General features: G+C 33.8%; 1 protein-coding gene and 1 non-coding gene across 4 annotated transcripts in view; one reads left to right on the forward strand and one right to left on the reverse strand.

Moving 5' to 3' along the window:
- LOC124961646 (prostaglandin-E(2) 9-reductase-like) overlaps positions 1-15,790 on the reverse strand; it is a 32,663-nt gene extending 16,873 nt beyond the window's left edge. For all 3 annotated transcript variants that reach the window (XM_047520496.1, XM_047520497.1, XM_047520494.1), the window contains exons 1-4: positions 15,663-15,790; positions 11,367-11,534; positions 10,450-10,566; positions 9,546-9,623 (exon numbers count right to left, since the gene is read on the reverse strand). In XM_047520496.1, the coding sequence (XP_047376452.1) occupies positions 9,546-9,623; positions 10,450-10,566; positions 11,367-11,534; positions 15,663-15,746 (447 nt within the window). In that variant the 5' untranslated portion in view covers positions 15,747-15,790. The remainder of the gene's footprint in view (positions 1-9,545; positions 9,624-10,449; positions 10,567-11,366; positions 11,535-15,662) is intronic.
- On the forward strand, positions 11,584-11,652 carry Trnam-cau (transfer RNA methionine (anticodon CAU)). Its single transcript has one exon. It is a non-coding gene; the product is annotated as a tRNA-Met (tRNA).
- Positions 15,791-17,392: the final 1,602 nt, after the last annotated feature.

Here is a 17,392-nt window from a genome sequence, read left to right on the forward strand (position 1 = left end):
TCTAGGATTGCATACTGTCTGAATTGTGCAATGCTAATGTTGATCTCCCCTTCAAGAAAAGGTTTTGAAAACCTATAGGGCCACTATAAGCCTATAGGGCGGAATCTGTAATACCCCAGATCTGCACTGCTAGAGGAGAAGATACATGAATAACATGAAAAAACAAGATAAGACAATGATCCAAACAAATCTAGATTCTACATTAATAGAATCCAATGACTGTATGGTAGAAGAAATATCAGAAAAGAACTTCAGATTATACATGATTATGATGATTTGTGAAGCAAAGGATGAGATAAGAGAGCAAATGCAGGCAATGAATGATCATACCAATAAGCAGTTGAAAGAGCAACTGAAAGAAGAAAAAGATAATTTCAACAAAGACATAGAGATTCTCAAATGGAAATCCTTGAAATGAAGGAAACAATAAACCAAATTAAAAACTCAATGGAAAGCATCACCAAAATACTAAACCACTTGGAAGACAGAACCTCAGGCAATGAAGACAAAATATTTAATCTTGAAAATAAAGTTGCCCAAACAGAGAAGATGGTAAGAAATCATGAACCGAATCTCCAAAAACTATGGGACATCATGAAAAGACCAAATTTAAGAATTATTGGGATTGAGGAAGGCACAGAGATACAAACCAAAGGAATGAAAAACCTATTCAATGAAATAATATCAGAAAACTACCCGAACCTGAAGAATGAAATGGAAAATCAAATTCAAGAGGCTTACAGAATACCAAATGCACAAAATCACAACAGATCCACACCAAGGCACATTATAATGATAATGCTTAACATTAAAAATAAAGATAGGATTTTGAAGGCTGTGAGAGAAAAGCAACAGATTACATATGGGGGAAACCCATATGGATAACAGCAGACTTCTCATCCTAGACTCTAAAAGCTAGAAGGACCTGGAACAACATATTTCAAGCTCTGAAAGAACATGGTTGCCAACCAAGAATCCTATACCCAGCAAAACTAACCTTCAGATTTGAAGATGAAATAAATTCCTTCCATGATAAACAAAAGTTAAAAGAATTTACAAATAGAAAGCCTGAGCTATAGAAAGTTCTCAACAAAATAGTCCATGAGGAGGAAATGAAAAACAACAATGTAGTGAGCAAAGGAAGGAACTACCTTAGAGTAAAATCCACTCAAAGGAGAAACCAAACCAAGTTAAAAACCAAAAATAAGCCCAAATCAATGGGAATACAAATCATATCTCAATAATAACCCTGAACATTCATGGCCTAAACTCATCTATCAAAAGACACAGACTGGCAGAATGGAAAAAAAGAAAGATTCAACGATATGCTGCCTGCAAGAGACTCATCTCATAGAAAAAGACATCCACAGACTAAAGGTGAAAGGATGGGAAAAACACTACCATGCACATGGACTCAGTAAAAAAGCAGGGGTTTCCATCCTTATATCCAATAAAATGGACTTCAAGCCAAAGTTTGTCAGAAAGGATAAAGAAGGATATTTCATACAGTTTAATGGAAACATAAATCAGGAAGACATAATGATCATAACTATTTGTTCCCCAAACAATGGTGCATCCCTGTACATCAAAAAAATCCTTCTCAATTTCAGGAATCAAATAGACTACAACACAATAATCCTGGGTGACTTTAACATACCGCTGTCACCACTTGATAGATCTTCCAAACAAAAACCAAACAAAGAAACCATAGAACTCAATAGCACAATCAATAACCTAGACTTAATAGACATATTTATAATATTCCATCCATCAACAAGCGAATTCACTTTCTTCTCAGCAGCTCTTGGAACCTTCTCGAAAATAGACCATATGTTATGCCACAAAGCAGCCCTTAGGAAATGCAAAAAAATAGAGTTACTGCCTTGTGTTCTATCAGATCATAATGGAATGAAACTAGAAATCAATGAAAAATAGAAAACAGAAATCACTCCAACAACTGAAGACTAAATAATATGCTATTAAATGAACCATGGATAACACAATACATCACTGAGGAGATAAAAAAATTTTAGAGGCCAATGAGAATGATGATAAAACATATTGAAATCTCTGGGACACTATGAAAGCGGGACTAAGAGGAAAATTCATTGCATGAAGCACATTCCAGAATAACAGCAAAAGTAGTAGAAGACAGGAAATAATTAAAATCAGAGCTGAAATCAATGAAATTGAAACAAAAGAAACAATTCAAAAAATTGACAAAACAAAAAGTTGGTTCTTTGAAAAAGTAAACAAAATAAACAGATCCTTAGTCACACTAAAAAGAGAAGAGAGAAAACCCAAATTACTAAAATTCATGATGAAAAAGGAAATATCACAACAGTCACCAATGAGATACAGAACACAATGAGAAACTACTTTGAAAATCTGTATTCCAACAAAATAGGAACTACCAAAGACATTGAAAAATTTCTAGAGACATATGCTCCTCTCAAACTGAACCAGGAGAACATACACAATTTAAATAAATCAATATCAAGCAATGAAATAGAAGAAGACATTAAAAACCTACCATCCAAGAAAAGCCCAGGACCAGATGAATTCTCAGCCAAGTTCTACAAGACCTTCAAAGAAGAACTCATTCCAATACTTCTCAAAGTATTACAGGAAACAGAAAAGGAGCGTATCCTACCAAACTCATCCTATGAAGCTAATATCACCCTCATACCCAAACCAGGCAAAGACACATCAAGGAAAGAAAATTTTAGACCAATATCCTCGATGAATATAGATGCAAAGATCCTTAACAAAATACTGGCAAACCGTATCCAAAAACATATTAAGAAAATTGTGCACCACGATCAAGTGGGGTTCATCCCTGGAATGCAAGGATGGTTTAACATCTGTAAATCAATAAACATAAACCATCATGTCAATAGACTTTAGGATAAGAATCATATGGTTATTTCAATTTATGCAGAAAAAACGATCAACAAAATACAACACCCCTTCATGTTCAAAACACTAGAAAAAAAACGAATAGTAAGAACATACCTGAACATTGTAAAGGTTATCTATGCTAAGCCCACAGCCAACATCATTCTCAATGGAGATAAACTGAAAGCATTTCCTCTCAAAATGGAACAAGACAGGGATACCCTCTTTCACCACTTCTATTTAACATCATTCTTGAAATACTAGCCAGAGCAATTAGATAGACTAAAGAAATTAAAGGGATAGGAATAGGAAAAGAGGAACTTAAGTTGTCACTATTTGCTGAAACATGATTCTATATTTAGAGGATCCAAAAAACTCCTCAAAAAAATTTCTAGACATCATCAATGAGTTCATCAAAATACCAGGCTTTAAAATCAACATGCATAAATCTAAAATCTAAAGCATTTTCATACACAAGCAATGAAACATCTGAAAGGGAAATGAGGAAAGCAACTCCATTTGTAATAGCCTCTCAAAAAAAAAATACTTGGGAATCAAACTAACCAAAGAGGTAAAAGATCTCTACAATGAAAACTATAAAACATTGAAGAAAGAAATTGAGGAAGACCTTAGAAGATGGAAAGATCTGCCATGTTCTTGGATAGGCGGACTTAAGATTGTCAAATGGCCATACTACGAAAAGTGCTATACAGATTCAATGCAATTCCAATTAAAATCCCAATGATGTACCTTACAGAAATAAAGCAATCATGAAATTTATCTGGAAGAATAAGAAACTCAGAATACCTAAGGCAATCCTTAGTAAGAAGAGTGAAGCAGGGGGAATCTCAATACCAGAAGTTCAACTATAATACACGCAATAGTAACAAAAACAGCATGGTATTGGTACCAAAATAGACAGGCAGATCAATGTTACAGAATATAGAACATATAGGGAACATGGACAAAAACCCAAATAAGTGCAATTTTTCTCATACTAGATAAAGGTGCCAAAAATATGCAATGGAGAAAAGATAGCCTCTTCAACAAATGGTGCTGGGAAAACTGGAAATCCATATGTAGCAGAATGAAACTAAACCCCTATCTCTCTTGCTGCACAAGACTCAACTCAAAATGGATCAAGAACCTGAGAATCAAACCAGAAACCTTTCATCTTATAGAAGATAACGTAGTTCCAAATCTTCAACATGTCAGCTTAGGATCAGACTTCCTTATCAGGACTCACATTGCACAAGAAATAAAAGCAAGAATCAATAACTGGGATAGATTCAAACTAAAAAGCTTTCTCCCAGCAAAGGAAACTATCAGTAATGTGAATAGAGAACCTACAGAGTGGGAGAAAATCTTTGCCACTCTTACTTCAGATAGAGCAATAATTTCCAGAATATATAAAGAACTCAAAAAACTCTACACCAAGAATACAAATAACCCAAATGACAAATGGGCTAAGGAAATGAACAGACACTTCACAGAAGAAGATCTACAAGCAATAACAGATATAAGAAAAAATGTTCAAAATCTCTAGTAATAAGAGAAATGCAAATCAAAAATACCCTAAGATTCCATCTCACCCCAATTAGAATGGCGACTATCAAGAATACAAGCAACAATAGGTGTTGGCGAGGATGTGGGGAAATAAGTACACTCATACATTGCTGGTGGGGTTGCAAATTAGTGCAGCCACTCTGGAAAGCAGTGTGGAGATTCCTCAGAAAGCTTGGAATGGAACCACCATTTGACCCAGCAATCCCACTTCTTGCCCTATACCCAAAGGCGTTAAAATCAGCATACTACAGAGATACAGACACATCAATGTTCATAGCTGCTGAATTCACAATAGTCAGATTGTGTAACCAACCTAGATGTCCTTTTACTGATGAATGGATAAAGAAACTGTGATATATGTTTACAATGGAATATTACTCAGCCATAAAGGATAATACAATTATGGCATTTGCAGGCAAATGGATGAAACAGGATATTATCATGCAATGTGAGATAAGTCAATCTCAAAAAACCAAAGGAAAAATGATTTCGCTGATAAGCAGATGATGACACATATGGGGGATGGGTAGGGAACAAGAATGGAGGAAGGAGAGACTGTATAGAGGGATAAGAGTGGTTGGAGAAAAAAACACAAGCAATGGTTTCCATCATCATATCAGAAAAAGTGATAGCCAAGTCAAAGTTAATCAGGAATGACAAAGAAATTTATTTCATTCTACTGAAGGAAATTATACAGCAGCAAGATATAACAATTCTAAATATTTGTGCTCCAAATAATGGAGTATCTATGTATGTCAAACAACAAACTTTTAAATATCAAAAATTAAATAGACTATAAAAAGATAATACCATGTGATTTTAACACAGCTCTCACATTACTGGGCAGATCTTCTAAATAAAACTAAAGAAAGAAACTGTAGAACTAAATAATACAATCAATAATTTAGACTTAGCAAACATATATGGAATATTTCATCCATGGGCAAGTGAATACACTTTTCTTTTCAGCAGCACATGAATATTTTCCTAAAATAGAGCATATCATTTGCCAGAAAGCAACACTTAGCAAATACAAAAAAAAAAAAATGATATAATGCCCTGTGTTGTATCAGATCATAGTGGACTGAAATTACAAATAAACCAAACACAAAACTAGAAAATACTCTGAAACATGGAGACTCAATAATGCACTAGTGAGGAACAAATGGATAGTAAAAGAAATGAAAAAAATACTTAGAGGTCAATGAGAATAACAATACAACACACCAAATCCTCTGGTATTCTGTGAAGAGAGTAGATAGAGGAAACTTAAGTGGATGAACATATGTAATGGGGTTGGAGAGTGGGGAATGAGAGAAGAATGGAAACCTTTAGACAATGTAGAAGAAATGAGAGGGGGTTATGTAAAATTGTGGAATGAGACAGACATCGTTACTCTATATACATGTATGATTACCCAAATGACCTGAATCTACATCATGTACAACCATAGAAATGAAATTATATACCCATTTGTGTACAATGAATCAAAATGCAGTCTGTAAAAATAAAAAATAAATAATTTTAAAAACCCATGCTTAATGCTAAAAGTAAAAAAAAAAAAAACAATAAAAAGTCAACAAATATATAACCTAATATTACATCTCAAAGTCCTAGAAAAAGAAGAAAAAATCAACAACACAAACAGTAAAATACAGGAAATAATTAAAATCAGAGCTAAAATCAATGAAATTAAAACTGAAGAATCTATTGCAATAATTGAGAAAACAAAGAGTTGTTTCATTGAAAAAATTTCAATGAAATTTATAAACACCTGCCACACTATCAAAGAGAAAGAAAGAAAATACAAATTACTGAAATATGTGATGAAAAAGAAACATCACAATGAACATAACTGAAGTACAAAAGATTATTAGAATCTAATAGGAAAATTTAAACTCCAATATAATAGAAAATATTGAGAACATTGACAAATTTCTGGTGACATATGACCTACCTAAAATGAATCAGAAGGTCATACACAATATAAACCGAATATTTTCAAGTAATGAAATAGAAAACACCATTCAAAGCCTTCCAATTAACAAGAGCGTTGGACCAGATGGATTCTCAGCAGAGTTCTACAAGACCTTCAAGGAAGAATTAAGAACAATACTCCTTAAATTATTCCATGAAATAGAAAAGGAGGGAACACTTCTAAACTCATTCTATGATGGTGTGAAAAGCAGACAAAGACACATAAAGCAAAGAATGCAGACCAATGTTCCTCAAGAATACAGATGCAAAAATTCTCAGTAAAATTCTGGCAACTTGCATACAAAAACATATTCAAAAGATAGTGAACCACAATGATGTAGGACTCATCAAGGGATGCAGGTTTGGTTCAACATAAGGAAATCAAAAAATATAATTCATCATATTGATAGACCTAAAAACTAGAATCACATGATCAACTTAACAGATGCAGAAAAAGCATTTGAAAAAATACAGTACCCCTTCATGTTCAAAACTCTAAAAAAACTGGGGATAGTGGGAACATGCCTCAACATTACAAAAGCCATATATGCTAAATCCAAGGTCAACATAATCTAGATGGAGAAAACTTGAAAACATTCACTCTAAAAACTGTAACAAGACAAGGATACCCTCTTTCACCACTTTTTTTCAACCTTGTACTTGAAAATCTAGACAGATCAATTAGAGAGAGGAAGAAATTAAAGGTATGCAAATAGGTACAGAAGAACTCAAACTATCACTATTTGCCAGTGATATATTTCTATATTTGGGAGATTCAAAAAATTCCACCCAAAACATTGTAGAACTAATAAATGAATTCAGCAAACTAGCAGGATATAAAATCAGTACCCATAAATCAAACACGTTCCTATACATCAGTAATGGATCCTCTGAAAGAGAAATAAAGAACATTCTCCCATTCACAATTACCACAAAAATTAAAGTAAAATAGTTGGGAATCAATCTACCACAAGGTGAGAGACCACTACAATGAAAATTACAGAACACTAACAAAAGAAATTAAAGAGGAACTTAGAAGATGGAAAGACCTTCCATGTTCCTGGATAGGAAGAATTAATATTGTCAAAATGGCCATACTATCAAAAGCTTTATATAAATGTATTGCAATTTCTCTTTTCATAAAAAAAGAAAGCAATCATGAAATTTATTTGAACAAATAAGAAATCCAGTATAGCCAAAGCAATCCTTAGAAAATTGAAGCAGAAAGCATCACAATACCAGACCTTAAACTATGCTACAGAGCTAGAGTAATAAAAACAGCATGGTACTGACACCAAAGCAGACACGTAGACCAAGGTACAGAATAGAAGACACAGAGACATATGCACATAAATACAGGTGTCTCATACTGGACTAAGGTGCCAAAAAACCTTCACTGGAGAAAAGATACTAATTCAAAAAATGGTGCTGGGAAAAATGGACAGCCACATGTAAAGAATTGAAATTAAACCCTTATCTCTCATCCTGCAAGAAGTTCAAACCATGGTGGATCAAAGATTTAGGTACTAGAACAGAGATTCCTTGACTGCTAGAAGATAAAGTAGGCCCAAATCTTCACCATGCCAGCCTAGGAACTGATTTCCATAACAAGAACCCTAAAGCCAAAGAAGTTAAATCAAGAATGACACGTTTGGCTTTTCTTTTCAGCAAAGAAACAATCAATAATTTAAAGATAGAGCCTACAGAGTGGGAGAATATCATTACCACAGGAACCTCAGATAAAAAATTAATCTTAAGGATATATAAAAATCTCAAAAAACATTAACACCAAAAAAGAAAAACAACAAATAACCAAGTCAATAAGTGGGCTAAGGAACTGAACAGACAAATCACAAAATAAATATACAATTGATAAGCAAATATAAGAAAAATTTTCAACATTTCTAAAATTACAGAAATGGAAATCATAACGACTCTAAGATTTTATCTCACTCCAATTAGATTGGCAATTATCAAGAATAAAAGCAACAATAAATGTTGGTGAGAATGTTCATACATTCATACATTGCTGGTAGGAATGTACATTCGTGCAACCAATATGGAAAGTAGTATGAAGATTCCTCAGAAATCTTGGAGTGGATCAAAAATTTGACCCAGTTGTCTCACTCTTTTGTTTATACCCAAAGGACTTGAAATCAACATACTACAGTAAAATAGCCACATTATAGGTCATAGCAGCTCAATTAACAATAACTAAACTATGAAACCAACCTAGATGCCCTTCAACAGATGAATAAAGAAAATGTGATATATGTATATCTATCTATATATATGCATACAAATATATGATGAAATATTACTCATCTTTAAAGAATAATGAAATACTGTCATTTGCTGAAAAATGGATGAAGTTAGAGAAATATGATGCTAAGTGAAATAAGCTAAACCCAAAAAACCCAAGGGTGAATATTTTCTCTGATATGTGGATACTAATTCACAATAAGTGGGGAGAATAGGTACGTAAAGAGTTACTTTATATTAGGTACACAGGAGTGAGGGGAGAAGGGGTATGGGAAAGGAGTGATAGAGTGAAACAGACATTATTATCTCATGTACATTTACTACTGCATGACTGATGTGATCCTGCAATATGTATATTCAGAAAAATGAGCAGTTACACTTCATTTATCTGTAATATTATCAAAATTTATAAAAGACTTCTAATGCCATGTACAGCTATTTAGAACAAATAAACTTCGAAAAAACTTAAAAAATAAAATAAAAACTAAAGTGGAATGCTGAGGAGAAAAGGAGAACAGGAAAAGAAGAAGGAGGAGGAGGAGGAGGAGGAGGAGGAGAAGATTAGGAGAAAAATTGTAAAGAGAATATCACAAATTCTTTCCACCCAGAAAAAGCATCCTGTGTCTCTTTAGGGAATCAGCCATTATTGCACGTGGAGGCAGGAGTTGCACATCCTCACTGTCATCAATTCGTATCTATTTCCCTGTGTTGCATTCCTCCCCACTCTCCACTCCAACAATAAAGCCTCTTTGAAAGAATGATGTCAAGCACCAAAATTTCAGCAGAAAGCATAAACTCTCACACTCTTGTTCTTCTGTGTAGTTACTCTTTCAATCACTCACCTCCCATATGGCACAGAGATCTGCTGAGTCATATATAATTCTTCCATTTTCATCTATTGGATAAAGCTCTTCCCCTGTCTGGAAGAGAAGTGATCATAATAGCAATCTTGCTGAATTCTATGTCCATGCAGAGCAATATTCTTAGGTGTACCTATGGAATGGGACACTAAATATCCATAAAATAAGTAAAACAAAACTCTATATTCATCTATTTACAAAATGTTTACAAATGGATATGTAAGAAATAACTTTCAGGGCTTTGTTTTCTGTGTTCTCTTACATCAAATCATATATATATGTTTAAATAAATATATATGTGTGTATATATATATATATATATATATATGTGATTCAATGAGATTTTCCAAAACACATAATGGGGTAGCTAGTTAATTTATGTTTCTTTTATTTTCTCTATATATTCTTCTGGGTAAATGTGTCACTGGGAAATTTGTGGATGTATGTGTTTCTTCTCCAGAAATAATGGATTTCAGTGATGACAGAGGCTGAAGAGTGTTCAAGAGCTACCGGGACACACATGGGATCAAGGATATGTATGCGCACCAAAGATGGTCATTTAAGTTTATATTCAAGATTGATTTGATCCTGGAAGATGGAGAGACACTATAAAATATTAATAACCATGAAAATTCAACTCACTCAAAATAATACAGACGACCAATGGAGAAGGCTAGGACAAAACCAAGCAAACAATAATGTAAATGTAAAGGACGAACACATAGAAATGTTTCTGAAGATTATATATAACCATGAATATAACCACAGTTTGGATTTTTTATAAGTCATATTAAGTTTATATTATTTTATAATAGAATCTTAATTCAACCATACATGATATTGATGGTCATGAAATTAAATTGGGTTGATGATGCAAATTGCCTACCTTCATTGCCATTGGTAAATGAATAAGGTAGAGATCAACATAGTTAAAGCAAAGTTTTTCCAGTGATCTTTCTAAACAAGACTGGACCAGATCTGGTTGATGAAAAGTTGACCATAGCTGCAGAGGTTCAAGATGGAAATTTGGATTAATATATTACCCATATTTTGTAATTTATTGAACTTCATATTGAGATAGTTATTTGTCAATTGCTTGGAAACTGTTGATCACAGGGAGATATTCTCTTCAGGTCTTGGGTTTCCAGTCATTGGACCTATTCATGTGAACTGGATTATATTTTTATTATTATTACTAAGCCAACTGAACTATGGAATTACTCATGTGATAAAAATTTTAACAAATAACATTATTGAATCTCTGAATAGTGCTTCATAGAAACTACAAAGTTACTGTTAGTCTATCTCATCTATTCATTTCATGACATAAGAATTTGTAACTATTTTTGACATAAGAAGGGAAAAACATTTTGACTATTGGGATATGTTCCAGACATGAATAAACACACTTTAGCAACATCTACTTTAGTACCCAGAGAGCTCGCCTACATTGTTCTTTGATAATGAAAAGGTAACAGTAAATATATTGAATGATATTTTAAAAAATCACCCAGGAGATAATGAATCCATTATGTGGTCATAATTCTATGTGATTCCACTACCAACAAAAAACATACTGCTGATTAGAGAATCAGAAAATTAAAGGAACTATAAATTCACAAATTTGTAGACTGTGGGCAGGAATTCACATTCTTGCTCTGTTTCAGAAACTGGATCTTATATGTGAATAAACATTATTCCAATATCTACATTCCATCCACAACTGATCACCTAACATAATTTCTAATTCTGTATATCACATTGTAGTAGTCATGCAGTAATTTTGCACTGTATATACAATACCTTTGAAGTATAGAATATATCTTCTCTCTTCACAGTGCCATCCGCAATCTTGCTTCTAATAGCCAATCCTACCTCCTCTTCTACTTGGTATACATAAGCACAATCAATATGGCGGAAACCAGCTTCTATAGCTATTTTGGTGGCCTCTGTTACCTTACTATTAGGAACCTAGAGGAATAACCAAAAGTGTGTTTAAAGAAACATATTAAGGGGGCTGGGGAGGTAGCTCAGTTGGTAGAGTGCTTGCCTCATAAGCACAAGGCCCTGGGTTCAATCCCCAGCACCAAAAAAAAAAAAAAAAAAAGAAACATATTAAGTGTGGTAACTCATAGCGAGCAAAATGGATAATTCATTAAACTGGAAGGAATATTACATTCCAATGTGTTTTTCAGAATATTGAGTTATGTAATAAACAGCTAGTCCCCTGAACTTTGACTGCTTATTTATCTCCCATGTTAGACTTAGATAGTATCCAAAGAGCAAATTTGGATGTCATGAATATAAGCAGTGACCTTACATAACTCAACTTTGCCCATGAATTGTGGTTAGATCAGTATTTGCAGTAATGACCCCAAGTCCATTTTTCTGGATTATTCCTAGTTTGTAATGAGAATCTGACATTTAGGAAACCTCTTCAGACACAGAAATTCTAGTCCATTTTCATCAGAGGACTCCAGAAGCAACTCACTTTTAGTGAGATTTTGGAAGGACTCACAGGCCTCAGCATACAGATATTCATGCAATAATTTATGTGACACAGTCACTAAGTAAAATTAACTCAGGGGAAGAGTTCATGGAATGATTGTATAAATTCTGTGCCAGGTTCTATAAATCTCCCAGTGAAGACACACAGAATATAATAAATCCCCTCTATGTTGAATTTTGAAACCCCATGGAAAATATTTCCTACAAGAAAAGTTATTCAGATAATTTCCTAAAGTTTTCATTGGGGCTGGTTAATGTGATACCCTATGCTAGCACCCAACACAATTCTAGTCTCCAAAAGAAGTTAGACATATCATTCTAAAGAAAAGGAAGATAGTAAAATACTATTGCCCTGAATGTCCCTTTCTGCCACTTATAGAATTATGAGAGCAAGCCTGGCCTGCTCATCCAGATATATATTATCTTGAAGGACCCAGACTTTCTTTTGTGCACACTGGAAATGAGGGTAAGTGAAAGTTGCCTGGGAAAGATGTTTTTCCCGACTATGAGAGGATAACACCTCCTGGGGATGTTACTCCAATGAGCCAATAAAGCAAGTGAATGTTGATGATGTCACTGCTTCTGCAGCCTAGCATATAAAATCACTCTTTTGAGCCTACAGAATGGGAAAAAAAATCTTTGCCATTCACACTGAAGATAAGTTATTAATTTACAGAATATACAAAGAACTCCAAAAAATTAACAGTAAGTAAAACTAAAACCCAAAGAATACATGGGAAAGGAATGAAATAGATATTTCTCAAAAGAAAAGATATAAATGGTTCAAAGTAGATGAAAACTGTTCAAATCTCTAGAAGTTAGAGAGATGCAAATGAAAACTATACTGAGATTTCACCTCACTACATTCAGAATGACAACTAGCAATAATACAAGTAATAATAATGTTGCCGAGGATAGGGGGGAAAAGGTACACTCATACATTACAGTTGGGACTACAAATTGGTGCAACACTTCTGAAAAACAGTATGTAAATTACTCAAAAAATTAGGAATAGAAAATTTAAGATTATTGCATTGTACATTTTTCCATTATAAATTAATTTCTCAGTATATACATACAGAGGTCTTAAAATCAGCATACTGCAATGATGAAGCCACATCAGTATTCATAGCAGTTGAATTAACAAATGCTAAATTATGGAATGAAACTTGGTGCATTTCATTATATGAGTGGATACATAAAATGTGGGATTATATATAATATTTTATATATTATATATATGCATGTATATATAATGTATTATATACTACATATATTATATATGTATAAATATATATGCATACACAAAATGGGGTATTACTCAGACTTACAGAAGAGTGACTTTATGACATTTATCAATAAATGAATGAATGGACCTTGAAATTATCATGCTAAATGAAATAATCCAGTCTCAAAAAACAAAGGTTGAATTTTTTCTCTGATATATGAATGTTAACACACAAAAGAGGGGAAGGGAGAGGGACATTAGAATTTTAGAGAATTAGAAAAAGGGCAATGAAAGGACGGGAGGGGAAATAGGAGTAGGAAAGAGTGGAATAATGTGATGTAACTTTTCTCTGCCTGTATGTAAAAATACCAGTGTATCTCCACATCGTATCTATCCACAAATTGGGTTTATAATTAGAATAAGACACACTCCATGGTTGTATAAATCTTTCAAAATAAACTCTATGGTCAGATATAACTAAAAAAAAGAAAAATGAATTTAAAAATTGTATGTTAAAGTTTCTCTTTTCCTGGTAACTGGAATGGAACTGAGGGCACTGTGGAAAGGGTAATTGTCACTCAAGCAGCGAGCTTCCACTGGACCAAAGGCCATGAGGAAGAGGAAGCCCTGCTTGGCATGGCAGTGTGTGAGAGGGAGGTGCTGTCTGTTCAGCCTATCACTGCTGGATCCTCCCCATAAGCCATCCTCAGGAAGGACATATGCCTGTATGCAGTCTCCACGTATTGTCTCTGGTCCTCCAGCAACCTATCCCACTGCCCTGAAACAACTGGACTGTGAACATGATTGCACAATACATAAATAATCTCCACTGTTTGTACCATTTACCAACAACCCTCATCCTCATGTGTTGTAAAAAAGTGAAAAACAAAGTCTCCATGCCATTCATGGGCAAGATTGCAAACAGGCTCTTGAAAAAAGACCAGCATGCCATGTCAACTCTGGCACAAAATCATATCTCTAGGAACAGGTGTTGTGGTTCAGAGGTAGAGTACTCCCCTGGCATGTGTGAGACCCTGAGTTTGATACTCAGCATGACATTTAAATAAATAAAAGATCCATTAACAACAAAAATATTTTAAAAATATCATATCTCTATGTGATAGAACTAAACACTGACTGGAAAGAAATGTATACTCTAAGGATATAGACTTACAAATAAGGAAGCATACTCATCCTGTAAGTAATTATTCACATAAGCATCAGCCCTTAAAGCGAAATCTCTTTCTTTTGTGATAAATATAATAAGAATGAAATTGACAATTATTGCAAGATCTACAATTTGGATGATGATTTCAAGGCTTATTTTTAAAGAATAAAAAGCAGACATTTTATTCAAGCATGCTGATCAAACATGCTCTTTTCTGTTGTAACGTTTTCAGAAAATTTCTTTTTCCATGAAAGCAAAATGAATGGGATCCTGGGCCCTCTCACCCTCTGCGGATTGATCCTAGTCCTGAATTTCTTAGCTCTGAAGGCACTTGGATTGGGCTGAAATCCTAATTGTCCCCTCCATGTCATTTCACCTGACAATGAAACCAAATTTTGTCAGGGCCTTCTCAATTGCTCTCTGCATGTTTCCTTAAATCTTACAGAGGAAAAAAGTTTAAATTCAAACTTCAGGAAACTAGTCTCTTTTGGCACACAATTAAGTGATCAGAGGATGATAATGGGATCTGAAATTTGTTCCAGTCTACTGAACTTAGCTCATTCCAGCTCAGAGGTTTATCTGTCAATATAACATACATGAATGATGACCAATAATTCCCATATACCCTTGTTAGGTCCCAGTTTTACTTATGAGGATGTAATATTATACATTAAGGTATATTTCCTGCTGTTGAGAGCACATGAAAAATTCTACTCAGCCAAAGTTCAACATTTTCTTTGAGATGTTAAAAGCTACTTAAAATTGGAAAGGAAGTGTTCCCGGTCATTTATTCTCTACTTCTCATCTCCAGTACATTTTGCTACACATATGTGTCTAGACCTTGCCATCTTGGAAATTAAAAAGATTTCCTGAAGTACAGAATTTAAGAGAGAATCCAGTCCCACTGCAAATCATTTGGCTGACTTTCATTTTTTTCTACCAAGTTGGTAAATACACTGAAACGTGGTGGTGAGGGCAGTGACCAGAACACTCAATGAGTGTCCACACCATCAGAAGCTGGTGTAGAACCATGTCTGACCACTGTCTGTCCTGTCATTGGAATATTTAAGCTAGAGAAAGAAACACATGAGACCCCAGAGTCCACAGGAAGGAAGAAATTTGACAGCCCAGATTGGATTCCATTCATCCTTTATCTGCTTTCTTTTGAACCCTCAACCCAAGATACAACTGTTACCTCTTGAAGTTTGTAGGTGCCTAAGCCCATTGGAGGAATGAAGTGGCCATCACTGAGCTCCACATACTGATGTTTGGAATTCATTGCTGTCTCTCCTCAATCTAAGCAGGTTCTGCTCCTTCTTCTGCCTTCACAGGGCAGATGTAACTGGATTTCACAACACAAATTACTTATATAATGTTTAGTCAAATGTACTTGCTATCTAATGATTAGGCAATATTTTATAAATGGAATGAGATTAAAGAAATAGTTGATATGTGAGAAGAAAATTGGAACCAGTTCTCCTCTTATTTCATTTGGAACAATTTTATGTAAATTACTACACAGTGATAAGAGTGTGATAGTGTTTAGGAAATTTACTCTGTAAAATGTGATCCAGGGTTACAATAAGAGATCGAACCAGTATTGATCATTTGTCAAGCTGGAGATCTCACGTCCCTATTTTTTTTGTATTTCTGGGTTTTGTGGTTTTGGGTTTTCATTTTTTCTTTTGGTCATGATAAAGCCCTTCTTGATCATGCATTACTAGAAGTGATTAGCTATAACACACCAGGAAGAAAAACACACAGAATGTTTTGAAAAGTTTTTTTGGAGCATTTTTGGAGTTTAAGAACAAAAATGATATGTTAAAATGAACAAAATTAGCCTTTTTAATTTTCCCATTGGTAAAATATTTTCCATAATTTGACTACAGAGTCCCGAGAGGATTCAGTTCTAACACATGTGCAGTAAAATCTGCACTTACTATGACATTCTGTTCAGTGTAAGTCAAATGATTACAGTCACAGGAAATCATTTTGCCATAGGCAACTATTGGTTAAAGTTAGTTACACCTTTCACATGTTAGATTACTTCAAGAAAACTATCAATAACTAGGATGCAAAATTAAGACATTTCATGCTATTTATAACCTTGTTCAACATTATCCGTTAAAAATTAGAAAATCTTAAAATATTCTGACCTTTAGCATACCTGTGTAAAATTTTATGCACTGAAAAAATGGAATATTTGAACAATTCAAAATGAAGCACAAATGTTTATGAATAAGATTTATTAAGTATAGAAATAGGGACTTTTAATTCAGTAGAAAAAGAAGGGAATATATTATAACCACCAACATAATATATATGTAAAAGATGCAGGATAAAAAAGGAAAGACAACAAACTGTAATTTCTTATTCTCTCTGAACTCTGACTCTCTGACAAGCTTTTTAATCCTCTGGACTTTTTGTCACTTTCATAATTTCAAATAATTGCTTACTTATATAAATAGTGAAGCTCTTCTCCTTACACAGATCCTATTCTCTTGTGGTTTTGGTTTTAAGACAAATTCCCTTCTCTATCACACATTATTTGATAAAGTGAACTATGTTAGGCCACACTGAAAAACACAGAATTTAGAAGAATGGTTCAGTATTATTCAAACTCTGACACTCAAAGAATAATCAAAGGTTAAAATGGCAAAAGATGATTATTTTTAACTTTCTCATTTGCAAAATATTTTACAAATCTTATGTTGCTTTGTAACCAAAATGTCCATTTTTGATGAGTGTGCAGTCCTGAGAAGTGTGCACCAAAAAATAGTGCTATATCATGCTGCTTAGTGAGGAATAAATTAATGACAACTCTTGGAAAATATTTTGCAAGATGCAAAAGAAGGCTTATGAACTTTCTGAAAGTTTGGATTCCCAGTGATTGTTAAAGCTTCAGTATGTTTTTCAGTTCCCAGC

Source organism: Sciurus carolinensis, chromosome 12 (genome assembly GCF_902686445.1).
Source record: "Sciurus carolinensis chromosome 12, mSciCar1.2, whole genome shotgun sequence".
NCBI classification, from domain to species: Eukaryota; Metazoa; Chordata; class Mammalia; order Rodentia; family Sciuridae; genus Sciurus; species Sciurus carolinensis.